Source organism: Sceloporus occidentalis, unplaced genomic scaffold (genome assembly GCF_023333645.1).
Source record: "Sceloporus occidentalis isolate IW3139 unplaced genomic scaffold, rSceOcc1.0.p SCAF_1, whole genome shotgun sequence".
Classification (NCBI taxonomy): Eukaryota; Metazoa; Chordata; class Lepidosauria; order Squamata; family Phrynosomatidae; genus Sceloporus; species Sceloporus occidentalis.
In genome coordinates, this window is record NW_028316981.1 from 44,778,553 (window position 1) to 44,792,983 (window position 14,431).

General features: G+C 38.9%; 1 protein-coding gene across 7 annotated transcripts in view; it reads left to right on the plus strand.

Moving 5' to 3' along the window:
- Nucleotides 1-14,431, plus strand: part of LOC149321350 (inositol 1,4,5-trisphosphate-gated calcium channel ITPR1) — a 273,413-nt gene that overhangs the window by 89,594 nt on the left and 169,388 nt on the right. For all 7 annotated transcript variants that reach the window (XM_089520074.1, XM_089520084.1, XM_089520102.1 and 4 more), the window contains one exon: nt 4,199-4,314. In XM_089520074.1, coding sequence (XP_089376200.1) covers nt 4,199-4,314 — 116 coding nt within the window. The remainder of the gene's footprint in view (nt 1-4,198; nt 4,315-14,431) is intronic.

Below are 14,431 nucleotides of genomic sequence, written 5' to 3' on the forward strand. Positions count from 1 at the left end.
ATAAAATTTACAGCAAGACTGTACTCTTCTTGGCTGATCCCATCACCTTTCCAATCATGCAATTCCATCTGCTACTGGCCATTGGGTACTCAGTTGTTTGGCTCCATACTGCCTCCACTTTGGCTCCCCAGGGCCAAAGTCGTTGCCCAAGGCCAGGGTAGGGGTAGAATTGCTGCTGAAAGAAGGCAGTTAAATGTCAATCAATCTTGGCATTATGCTGATTTCAAAGTCACATGTGCCCACCTAATCATATTAGTGAGTAGTACAAATAATGTATTACTCAATTCATGATCTTGTTTCTTTCTGCTGATGCCTAATCTGTTTTGCAGTATTAACAAACACAGGTTTTCATAGTATTCTGTTATGGCCTTAGTCCAAGTCCAAGTCGGATACACTTAAAACTTAATGATTCCTGTGATTTTTAAGTATGCCTGCTTCTTGTGGCCTGTACATTTTAACCCCATCTCATAGACATTTCTGTGCAGTAAACTCTCTGTCTGTTATGATAATGACTTGTAATCTACTCACTGCATTCTGATATATGCTCTGCAAATTGTCTGCTATATTAAAAACTAACCTATATATTCACTGTGTGCGTGTGCGTGTTGGTCTTACTAAAGGTTTCCAAAGTTTTTTATTTAGTCTGGATTGTTTCTGACAGAGGTTTATAGCAGGGGATGTGTGGCTGAGTGTGCTTGTGCAGGTGTAAAACAACTGTTTACCTCTCTGTGAGATGTGATATTGGTAATGAGATTGCCCTGTCACCAATCTATTCTTCCACTGAAGAACGTAAAATGAACTGGGATAATAGTCCCATTTGTTCTCTGCAGTCTTCTGATATTGGATGCCCATGCAAGTGTCTTGAAGCAGTTTTTTTCCTCCTCAACTTAATACCACCCTGCTCCTTTACTTTTATATGAAAACAATGGCCAAATGGATATACATTGTACAACAGTATATAACATTGCATTATCTATCATATTACATAACAGTCCAAAGTTGTATTTCTGCATAATTGCAAAGAGGCAGTTGGAACAGCTGTTCTATTTTTTGCATTTCTGGCAGCTAGAAGTTCTAATGGATACTTGGAGCACTCAATTTTGAAAGAGCTTGATTTAATTTTTGCATTATCAGTTGCTTAGCAACTGATGAGGGGAAAATTAGGTGCACTGAATTCTGAAATGGAGCTTGTCTTTTCCTCTTCTCCTCCCCATTCCCATACATCATTAGCAGTTGTATCTAGATGTGTTTTCCCAAGTTGGCAGGTTAAATAGCTTCTTGAACCTGGTAAACATGCTTTATTTAATATTATGTCTGAAACTTGCAGAAAATCAACAAAAAACAAAAAACCCAAACTTCACTTTGTGCCAGTGGGACAGTTCAGTGATGTTCAGTGACTGCCAGCCTACAATCCAAACCAACCCATAGAAGGTCACTGTCTGCTTTGCCATCTTATCTGTGTTCATTGTTCCTCTGTGCTTGCCAGGCTACACAAATTATTAACTGCCTTGAGCCAGCTCCGTGCAGCATGCGGTACAAAGAAGAGGAAAAGCCAAACAACATCGCCAGGAAAAAAGAAACCCTAAAAGTAAACAAAGTTTGGCTACCAGTCCTGAAAAACATCAAAATCAAGACCTAGCAAATGCAAATGAAAACCACCCAGAGTGAAAAGCGGAGGGGTTCCCAGCAGACAATGGACCATTAATTAAATAGACACACCTTGCCATTCAACAACAGAACAATACACAGATTAACATGCAAATCTCTTCCTCTCATCCAGTAGTATATCTACCCCACTGTCTCCCATGCCAGTATTCTCTGAAGATGCCAGCCACAGTTGCTGGCAAAACGCCAGGAATAAACTCTTCTAGAACACTTCTAGAACTCTTCTAGAACATCAGAGCCTTCGACTGCACATTGTTTTGCCAAACTATAGGGGAAAATATTCCTTTGCTAGGCCAGATACTTGAGCCACATCATGAGAAGGCATACTCCCTTGTAAAGACAATAATGCTAGGAAAGGTGGAAGGCAGTAGAAAGAGAGGAAGACAGCACACCAGATGGATAGACTCAATCTGGGAGGTCACAGACATGAATTTCAAGACTTAAGCAAAGCAGTGGAGGACAGGGGGGCTTGCATGTGTTTCTTCCATAGGGTCACCATGAGTCAGGGCAAATTTGAAGGCAGTTAACAACAACTTTTCACTTCCAGCCTGATGCACCTCATATCAGAATGGGTACTTTATGGTCAGTGTAACTTTTGAGATTGATGGTGCTGCTGTGAAAGAAGGCAACTTAACATTTGCTCTACATGCACAACTGCTGGTGTGTATGTGTGTGTAGATGCATTGTTTCAGTGGTGGGATAAAATATGATGACAAAAGTTTCAGAGCTGAACAAAGACCACTCAGTTAACCCACTCAAGTTTGTCTTTTGGCATGACAAGAATTAGTTGATACCTGTTTCTGTGCCCCTTAAATACATTGTGTATGCATCTCGGTTTGAATGCTTGAAAAGGCCATTCATGCTCTTAACTAGGTTTTATTTGTGGGAGCTAAGCAGTAACAACAACAAAAACGAGAGCAGATCTAAGGGAACCTCTTAAACAATTAATCCTAGTGATTTCAGAACAGAAGTGTAACAGTGACATGGAAATGTACACAGCAATTCAGTCTTAAGGAACAAATCTGTGTGTGTGTGTGTGCTGCATGCGTATCTCAACCAGATACGTAGGAGTAGATGTAAGGAGTAAAGGAGTAAGAGTTTTTTTACAGAGTAGGAGCAGGAATAAGGAGTAACAAATGTACAGTATTTGTTCCTGTTATTATGTTGTACATGCAAACACCAAAAAAACTATTTTATTATATTGCACTGGGGAAGGAACTGGGAGGCAAAGAAAGACACTTATTTACACACACACCAGCCTTGCAAAGCAACTGAGGCTTTTCCACAGGGTTGGGGAGTAGGAGTAGGAGTGAGGAGTAAGAGGTTTTTACAGGCGTAGGAGTAACATTAAGAAAAAAATATCTTACTCGAGTAGGACAAGTAACCCCAAAACCACTACTACTCCCCAGCCCTGTTCTCAACTGTATTCAGGTTATAAGAGTTTTACCCTAAGGGCACCAGATCCTGTCTGAGCTTGGTAGCACCAGCCCTGTTTAGTACTTGGATGGGAAATTGCCAATGAATACCAGGTGATTATATTTCAGGGAAAAACTGTCAAAACCACCTCTAAGTATTCCTTCCATAAGAAAACCCTATTAAATTCATGGGTTCACCATACGTCAACAGGTGTCCTGAAGGCACACACACACAACTACCAAGATGAAAGCTTTCAGAGTTTAACCCAGGCAATTGTTTCTGTTAAACAGAAGAAATTCTGATGTTTTCAGTCTTTCAGTGACCTGAATAAAAATCTGTTTGTTACATTTTCATCAAGTGGACTTTTCAATAGAAAATATTTGACTGTTTCCCACAAGTACAATGCTAAAAGTGAATGAGCACATTTCTTTATGCTACATCTAAGACTGCAAAGGAAATTCAATGAAAATGCAAAATGGTTGCAGCACTCCTTAGAATGAATTTGGATAGGCCTATTGCATAGGCTTTTAGACAGTAATGCATGTTGACACCTGTATTTGGGGGACTATTTCACTCCTTCCGATAAAAGATTAAAGTGGTGAGAGTGTCCCAGAAGTAATATTTCAACCTCATTTATTGGTCATTGGCTGTATATTGCTGGAATTTCAAAGTTAAAGTTTTTCTGACACAAAATGTACAACTTTGTGTTTTAATTATTATTGCCTTTCTCCGTGAGCAATACCAGAACTTAGAGCACCACATGCTCTAAGATGGTCAACTATTTATTCTTTTTAAAGTAGCTTGACACGTTTCAGCTTGTATGAGAAAAGGCCTTCTTCAGGGGCTAAAAACAAACAAAAATGCAAATATATTATAGGTATTAAAAGGACAAGACAACACTAAATTAACTATATTCCATAAACCACATAGGCACATAATATTTTTATACCAGAAACACGCGTACCCTTCAGCAGAAATCACTAGAGTTGTAAACACTCTCCAAAATATAGGTGCATTGGGTATTAAAAGAACAGTATGCAGCATTTTGTAATCTATAAAAAGCAGAATTATATACACCTATGGCTAGAATACTCTTTTCTTTTGTGTCTCCTTGTAGATTGCCTTTTTAAATTATGCCCCATGAATCGCTATTCTGCACAGAAACAGTTCTGGAAAGCTGCAAAACCAGGAGCCAACAGCACAACTGACGCTGTGTTGCTGAATAAACTACATGTGAGTACAAGCTCCGAGCTTGGGCTTTGTCTTAATACATTCTGAGATTTCCAGATACAGCCTTGTTCATTGTTAATGAATTTCATTTTATATGGTATTTAAAAAGCAGTAAATTCATCTGAAGTCCACGCTGTCTGCAGATTCATTGTGTAAGGTTGAGTAATGTTCCTCAGTCCCTTTCTCCTTTGGTAAATGGGGAGAAATAGTAAACAAAACACAGAAAAGATTGTAAAGCAGTTCTAAGTTTTCAAGATTTACTAGTAGATTTAAATATAGCAATGCCGACAATGCTGAGACACATGCAGCCTTACATTTCCAAAGACAGTGGGAGGTGAAGGAGCTGCAGTCTTTATTTTGTTAATTTCTCTCTTGTTCCTGTGGTCTGCTGCCTTTCCCCACATGCTCTGCAGCATACCTGGATTCTTGCCTGATGTAACAGGTGGGAAAAGATGTAGGTGACAGAGCTGCAAAAAGAAATGGTACAAGAGTCTGTGACTGCCCTGTCTCCTATTCTCTTGGGAAATGTAAAGGTACATCACAGACCTTGAGAAACAGAAGATAGACCTAGTACTCTGAAATGGCTGCAAGGTCTGAACTAGTGGATGTTCTAGAAATCTGTGGGATAATCTTTTGTTTGTTTTTTCAAAGATGCAACTTATGTAATGAGACAGTGGTGGCAAAGTTTTTAAAAGGATTTTATGAGAGTATTAAAAACATCTGGGAGCACTGTGAGTTTTGTAAGCTAGTTCTAACACTGTTGCCTACTAAATGTAAGTAGTATGCACTAGTGTCCTTCAACACAAGACAGAAATGAACAGCCTCTTATGATTTGTTCAGTGTATGGCTGGCAAAAGATGTAGTGGCAGGTAGTGTTGAGACAAGGCTAGGTCAGCTGAAAATATGAAAGAACTAGAATTGATGCTCTTTCTCAGCAGTGGCAACCCAGATTAATGTGTTGGAGTATGCTAGAAAATGACAGCAGAGACATGAGAAGCAGGAGCCTTGAATAGATTCCGTGTAGGAAGACACTAGCTCTCTAAAACTGAACCATTGAAGGCATGAGAGTAACATTGCAATGCATGTTAAGAAAAACATTTAAGCATAACTTCTGATGGTTAGAATCAATGGACTTTGGCAGTTGGTCAGATTGACTGTAGCCTTAAGTGGACGTTTACACCTTTGTACTTGAAGGAGCACCTCTTCTTATGTGGTTGTGCATAAGAACTGAGGTCTCTTTGGAGTGGTGGGCAATAAACAGAGGGAGCAGATAGGAAAGGCCTTTTTTTGCTGTGGCTTCCCAGTTTTGGAATACCCTCCCATTAGAGGCCCAGTTGGTGCCGGTATAGATGTCATTCTGGCTCTAAGGTAAAACATGGGAGGTCCTGAGGGAGCAGACAGGTGCACGTGCATATGGTGCGGGCGCACTGCAATTTTATTCTGTTTTAATACCCACTTTTGTATATTTTTAATGGTATTGTTCTTTTAAATTATGAGCCATTTTGGGTCCCAATTTTCAAGGGAAAGCAGGATATAAATAAATAGAATAATAATATAATAATACATTAGAACTACGACAACATCTGAAACCAGAAAACTTTCGATTTCTTATATTGTTACACTTGTTACATTCTTATATTGTTACACAATTATTTATTTCATAAGTAATACATAAAACAAAGGAAATACTCATTACTTTTCATGAAGTGAAATTTACAAGCTGAGACAAAAAAGTATTTTTTAAATGATCTTTAACATTTTAAAATTTCATTTTTCTATTAGGAAAACTCAGTCTAATTTAAAAAGACAAATGCAATATCTGAGTTTGTTCCTTTTGTCCCTTTTCTGCTTGCCCCTCTCCAGGATAAATTTGCAGTCCTAAAATCAACAGTGACCCGTTACAGACGGGCTCTTCTGGCACCCCCGTCATGTGCTAGGGGTTGGCCGAGGACCTAGCGTCCACACCGGCCTCACCCCTAGCATGTGACGAGGGCGTAAAGATGACGGCGACCTGTACACACGGGCGCCGCCATCTTTACGTGCTGGATGCATAGCATCTGCATGTCGCGCACCGGATGTGACGCCAAGAGTGCGCGAGTAGCACCTTGTGGCATCTCATCCGGGGCGGAAGAAGAAGCGCCATTTCGGCGCTTCTTCTTTGCTGCGTCCGGGAACCGTGTGGTTTGGATGCTGCGGTTCCCAGATGCAGCAACCAGCAGCGGCGCAAGACTGCCCTTCCTGGGCGGTCTGTAACGCGCCTGAGAAGTGGTTCCACTGAATTCAGTGGGGCTTTTATCAGGGCAGACATACATAGGGTTGTATTACTAATATTCAGTTTTTAGTTAATTTTTTACTAAAATATCTTTTCAAAACAAGTTTTATGTAGTTGACACAATTTCAGTCTAAATCAGTGGCTCTTAGCATTTTGGGAGCATGGACTCCTTTTATAGTCTGATGAAAGTTATAGGCCTCCTTCATCAGTGAATGCACATAAAACAGAAAATTTTGCATACCAAATATTTTATTTACCTGGAAATATTGTCATGGTATATTATCTGATGACATGAGTAGCATTCCATGCTATCCTATACTGCAGGGGTAGGCAATCTTTTTGAGCCGGGGGCCGGGTTGCTGTCCCTCAGACAACTGGGGGGCCGAAGCCAAAAAATAAATAATTAAATATTTTTTTAAAAAAACTTAAATATATAAATAAACCAGGACAAATGTAGGACAAAATTTTCAAATGGAAGACACTTTTTTTAAAAAAATGGAGGACATGCGAAAAAAATTGCCGATTTTTTAAAAAAATGTTAATATAAATGCATGTTTCTGAGGCTTCTATAGACAATTGCCCCCCAAAGGCCCCGGCGGCAATCGGCGGCAGGACCGGTCTGGGGCCGGTCCCAAGGCCTCGCCGGGCCGCATCCGGCCCATGGGCCGCAGGTTGCCTACCCCTGCTATACTGGTTTGAAGTGAAACAATGCCTTAATAATATTGTTGACAAAAATAATTTTCAAAGTAACAAGAAAATTGAAGAAAAAAACAGTATTTTTTTTAATCAGGTTCACAAAACCCCTGTAACATATCTCTTTAAGAGCCTTGGTTTAACTTGAACAAATCAAATACTCACTGAAAGATGTGTTACATTTTTCTGAGAAATAAATCTGTTTTTGTCTAGACATGTATGAGTATGAGAGTGTATGTATACATATATATGTATGTGTCTGTGATTACCCAATGTATTAACTGGGCGTTATAAAACTATTTCAAATGCTTGACCTTGTCTTTCGGGTCAGTTCCACATATTTAAAAAGGGTGCCTTCTCTTAATACTTGTGAACCTTCACTTTAATCACACCAAAGAACAAACTGCCCTTTTAATAAATAAATCCAAAACAACCTGCTGTGTCTCATGACCAGTTGCTTTTGAAAGTGAGGGGAGTTTCAAAACAGTTTAATGTGACCTGGGCTGTCAAAAGAAAACAAATCAAAAATTCGCTGGGCAAGCCTGAGCAGGTCTTTGGAGTTCAGCCATATTCAACAGTACTGAGCAAATACCAGTTTTTGCTAAGTACTAGGTTAATAGGAAGGGACCATCATTCAGAAAGAGATTATCTATCTATCTATCTATCTATCTATCTATCTATCTATCTATCTATCTATCTATTTAGCGCTGTAGATTTGCACAGCACTGTACATACACATTTGAACATACCATCATTCCCTGTATCTGTATGTTTCAGGGGAAGGGGGGATTTATTGATATTACATATTTTTGTCAACAAATGACACAAAGATAATACAAACAAATTAAAAGCCAAATTAAAATGCAATAGTAAGAAGGAATGAACAATGTCAAAGCATCCCTCCACAGTATCACAGGTTGGATGTGTTACATTCATGCCATTGTTCAGTGGCTTCAAGCTATAATTCTATTATTTTTGGACTCCTGGGTTAACATTCTATAGCAATGGCTGTTCTCTGTCCAAAGAATGTACATTGAACTGCTACATTTTGGGGTCAGTATTGGCATTGTTTTGAAAAGTATTATGTTGTTGTTGTTGGCAATGGTGTTGCATTAGATCCATCTCCCTCCTTTTAATAAAGTGCACATATATATTCAAAAAAGCATGGCATCAAAATTTAACACATGTAAACTAAAAAAAATTGCTTAGAAGTAAGTAATATTTATGCTACGGTAGTAATAATCATTCTTATTAAAGCCATTCATCATTTTATAGTCTAAAAACAAGAGTGCAGAGGACCAAAGGACAGCTCTTATGTTCAGTGTTGAGTCCAGGGGTACATGCAAACTATGAATTTGAATTTTCAGGGGATGTGTAACCTCACCCAACACAGGTCCAATCTCTATTCCCTGGCTTTAATGTTTTCACCACAATCCAGTCTATTTCCAGCATCAAATGCTGGTTTGGAACCAGAAGACCTTACATGAATTTAAACGGAAAAAAGACAGAAGAATTAAGGGCCAAGAAGGAATCCTGAGGGACGCCATATAGCAAACATCAGGGTGATGAATGAAAGATCTCTATCTTGGATGTTAAAAAATACCCATTGTCAAGAGAAAGATTTTAGCTTTCTTGGAAGAGAACTGAACTATAAAAACTGATTTGGCATTCAGATACATGTAGGTATTCAATCAGGAATTTTTAGGTTTCTTTAGAATCAAAGTGACAAAAGACAGATAAAAAGATTAATACAGCTATACCAAGACATTGTAAGTACTTATCAGGGTACATCCTGACATACCAGGGATAGGGTGGATTTTTTCCCAGTTATACCAAACATTTTAAAACAGATTTCTAAAATGACTACTCCCCTGGATATAGATAATGGTTCCAGGAGAAAGAAAGGTATCATCATATGTCCGTGTTGTTGTTGTTTGGTCAGTGTATGCATACTCAGATTTCTGAGAGAGAGGATTGTTGGCTGACAGTTCCTGGTGAAAGTTTCTTATAGCTGAAAGGCAGTTTCCTGTCTTACTACATCTATGTCATGTGGTTTTGGAATGGCTAAACTCAAATATTTAATCACTTGAATTTTTGGCTCTACTTTCTACTGATGGAATTCAGAATTTTCTGGTGTAGATCAACCAATAGTAAGGGTCAGTTTATTTTAAGCTAATACCATTTAAGGGATTTTGAAATCTGGGACGCTTGAGTTTTTGATCGGCTTCAAAAGTCAGTGCTTGTTTTGAAAAGCTGACACCTAGTGGTTGTTACCTCCTTATGCTTCTTATGATCCCAAGGAGTCAAAACCTACATTACTCAAATGTTTATCATTCTTTTTGCATATACACTATAATTTGGAAAAAAAATTATTATTTTTTTGCTTATTTTGACCAAAAACTTGCTGGACTCCTGACAAGTAATTCAGCATAAGAATATAAAATGAACCACAATGGATGAGGTCATATACTCATTTATTACAGCATTCCTTTATTACAGCCCACAAGCATCACATGAGTGACTTTCTTCTCATGTTCTCCACTCATAGCCTTAATCCTCCATCAAATTGTCCAAGCCCCTCTTAAAGGCATCCAAATTGTTGTTGTTGTGTGCCTTCAAGACATTTCCAACTTATGGCGACCATAGGGTTTTCTTGGCAAATTTCTTCACAGGGGGTTTGCCATTGCCATCCTCTGAGGTTGATGGAGTGTGGCATGCCCAAGGTCACCCAGTGGGTTTCCATGGCTGAGCTGGGGTTTCAAACCCTTGTCTCTCAGTGTCTTAGTTCAGCGTTAAAACCACTATGCCATGCTGGCCCTGCATCCAAATTTGGCCATTGCTATATTTTCTGGAGCCATTTGCCCCAGTTAAACAATATAATATGTGAAGAAGTACTGTACTTTTTTTTACCAGCCTTGAATGAAGAATGTTTCTTCATTCCAAAGGGAAACTTTTACTATTTGCTCTATCTGCATCATGCATAATATTAAACATCTCTGTCATGCCTCCATTTATTGTTATGTAAGATGAAAAGCCCTAACTACTGTTTCTATAAATATTTCTTTTAACTGTATATACCAGGGAAATGGTAAATACAATGAATAATCACTTGTCCTTTTCAAGAGATGCCAAAGGACCAGCAGTGCTCTGCTGTGACATCTCTGTATTTTGAAGTGAGTGAGGGTCTCTTTTGTTTTTGGGTCACAAATTGCATTTATGTTGCCATTCTATGATTATTTTGTGTACACTTATTTAAAAGATTTATATCCTGACTTTTTTAAAAAAAGTTAGACAGCCCACAGCAGCAAGTTAAATAAAAGTAATAAAACAATTGAACACATATACACAAATTACAAAGCAGCTGATATAACTACTGGACATCTTCCAGAAATAAAAATGAACCAACAGAACAAATTAAGAACTTGTCAGCATAAGAAAAGCAAAATCTTTCATGACCTCAAAACCTATATGTTCTTGGACATTCAGAAGACTACCATCAAGAAGAAGGAAAGCTGTGAGGAAGTTATAGAACTTCGGTGTAAACATTTTGAGAACCTTCTCCTTGGCCCCAGCTCAGTATATCTCAGGACCTGCTGCCTTACAGGAAGGCCTATAATAAAATCTTAGCATGTGGTCTCATCTGGGAATGACTGACCCTTCACACATCTTTATACCAAACTCTGAAGTACTTTAAAATACTTTTTTTTAAAACCCTAAAACCGAATGACTGGAAACCAGTATAACTTTTTCATTAAAGGCCTGCATGTTCCCAGTACACCATAATGTGTTTGTTGCCAAATTCGAAACTGATTTAAAGTTTCTGTACAGTTTTCTCTGGTAATTCTACACTAAATCCATTGTAGTAATCTAGTTGTCATATATGTATCAACCTGGCCAGATCTGCTTTTTGCAGGAATAGGTATAGCTGGTCCATTACAATCTGAACAAAGGAAATTTGGATCATAGCTGATACCTGATTCAGCATGGCATAGTGGTTTGGGTGTTGATCTACAACTCTGAAGACCAGGTTTCGATTCCTAGCTTGGCCATGAAACCCACTGGGTGACTTTGAGCAAGTCACATGCTTTCAGTCTCAGGGGAAGGTAATAGCAAACCTGCTCTTGGTTTGCTCTAAGTCAGACATGACTTGAAGGCACACAACACACACACACACACACACACACACACACACACACAAATTGCTTATGTCCAGGGAGGATGCCAACAAATTAATATGTCTTAGGGGAATTTAATATTAGCTGAAATAAGAGTTACAGTACGGTCGGGGTAACAGCGGCCCAGGATAGCAATCCAAATGTATACCAGATCTGAATCACAGAGAATTACATTTACTCCAGGAGTAAATGCAAATAAGTTTTTGTATTTTATTAGAGAAAATAATCAACACACACAAGCACACATACACTTGTGCATACACACAAGAGCTAGGGAAGCAAAGGTGGGAGAAGTAGAATAGTTTTCAGACCTTACTAATATAGACACATTACCAACGTGGATCTTGATTCCAATTGATAGAAGTCTGGAACGGAGAAGACTCAATATATGCTGCGGCAAAGGGGGTTAGCCGGCGTATTAAGGAGCCTAGTGTAGTGAAACCAATAGTGCCTGCCTGCTTGCAAACTAGACCAAGACTTGAGATGGGCTGTTTTACTAGATTTATAAATATCCAGAATTGTGTCTTGGGGGCAGAAACCAAGGCTTGGAAGGATTAGAAGCCTTGCTAAATGTTTTCCAGGGGTAAAAGAATGGTTTGGACTAGAAGCATATAGTCAGGTGATTGCTGTGAATGTGCAAGGCATTTGCCAGTGCTTCCCTGTCTTACGTGGTTTCACACAACCGCCTCCTTTGGCCATGATCCTCTCACTGCCCTATGTAGACAAAAGGGATTATGCTTGGGCCTTGGAAAACCCATGATGGTGAGTGCCTTCTAGATCCTGGCTAGCCCTAACTGTTTTTTTCCACATGTGAGCAGGTCAGGTATACACAGTGGAGTCATGCCTAGGTAATCCCCAACTTCCCTTTTTAATATTAATTTGATATTAAACATGAGGCACAATCGGAGGCGTGATCCTGACGCACATACACCCACACAAGATCAAGTAAAGGTTCAGAAGTCCAAACTACGAACATGGATTTTCAAAAGGGAAATCCATCTAACAAGTTGAACCCTGATTTTCAGATCATCTCTACTCAATAGGATCACTTTATATTCTCTGGATTAAACTTCATTATTGAACCCACGTCTGCTCCATGATTACCTGCTTCCCTCGATTTTGGATCACTGTAGTCTTTTCAGAAATAAAATGAAAAGGCAAAGGAGAGAGGGATGTTATCTGTTTCATCATGACTTGAAACTTAAAACAAACTCTTCAAGTGGTTTCCTGAAGGCACAGGGTAGAATCCTTTGGGACCCAAGAGGCCAATAGCTAAGGCCTTTGAGTCCCTCAGAAGAAGGCTTTGAGTTCCTCAGTATCACCTCCTGAAACTACTGATGCACAAGGGACTGGAACACCATCTCATCTGAATAAATTTAGATGGCACAGGAAAGACACAGGCCATTTGTAGCCAATAGATCTTGGGCAATTCCTCCCCTTATACTGCTCAATTCCCTCTATTTTTCTTTTCTTTTTTTTTTTTTTTTGGGGGGGGGGAGGGGAGAGTTTCATGTGAAACATTTCTGGAAAATCATTCAAACCATTGCTAAAACCCATTGGTTAATTTGTTTTGTCTAATTTCCCCCAATGGTTCTACGCCACCCCCCAAAAAAGCCAGATATGGCCAAAAATAAAGAAAAAACAGAACTGCTGAAAATCAAGATAACACAAAATTGTGGAGACACGGGCTGGCAGTGACCATATATTAGGATTTACTTTCTTGAGAATATTCTTTATTCTGGCATTTGACTGAGTCTAATACTTGGCAAAAATTTGTAATTTGGAATATGAAGGACCTGTTTAATCCATTTCAAAAAGGGTTTCCATTTAGATTAAATTATGAATTGTACTTCAAAGCAAAGGAAAATACTTCCTTTGCATAGGCAGTTTTGAAGAGATGTATGATGGCTTACTATCACTTAGTTTTTTATATTGCTCCTATCCAACTTTTTCTCTATTTGCATTTTTGTTTGTTTATTTTAAAAAGTCGCTTCTGACATGGCCTGAAGTATCCTACAATCTACAGTCTGTTCAGCAATAACTAAGAAAGGAATGTTTGTCTTGGTTTGCATTCTGCAAACAGGAAAAAGATGTATTTCTCCCAAAGTTCAGGGCTACTTGTTCCTTTGTAATGCCCTTTCTAGGCCAAACTCTCTCTGTGTGGGAATGATTCCTAAAATGGTTACAAAGACTTGGGACCAACTCACAAATCATCTATACATAGCACTTGTATTCATAAGGCTGCTTTTTAAATATTTGTGTACCATTCTTGAGGTACTACTGTATATTCTGTTTTGTTTTTTGAAAAGTTTTTTGAATATCTAAAAAAGTGTCAGCTTATTATTGGTTTTCAACTGGTAATCCATCCATTGGCCATGGGCAGGACATTGCTGCTTCACTGATGAAACTATGTCCAAGAGCAGAAACAGGAGGGAGTAGTTTTCCTTGTCTGCTTGCATACTCTGTTACACGACCTCTGAACCAGAAGATTGGAGGGGAAGGCAAAGACTGAACTGTCATGATAGGACAGATGTCCACCAGCTCAGCCATGGAACCCACCTCCAACGCCAATTTACAACACGAGGATGACTTTTGCCACATATCTCTCTGTCTGATATTTCTTCCAGCCTTTTTCTTACTGCTCCTTTCTTGCCCTCTTACTATTCTCTTCTCATCTTTTCCTATGCAATATGATCCTCATAACTGCAGGACCAGTACCATGGCTTCACTTACCTATGTCTGAAAAAAATGTAATCTCTCTAGACATATGGAGGTTCTATAGAGTGACTCTGTGGTCAATCTCTGATAGAAATTGACCATAGAGTTGTGCTGGAGGACCACCTGATTTATAGAAAGAACATTGCTAAAGCATTGTGGCATTCTCCAGTAAGATTCTATAGTCAATGTTTGTCAAAAATATAGGGGTTGCTATTATCCATGATAGTTACTATCTGCTGTAAGTCTGGGAAGATATCTCATG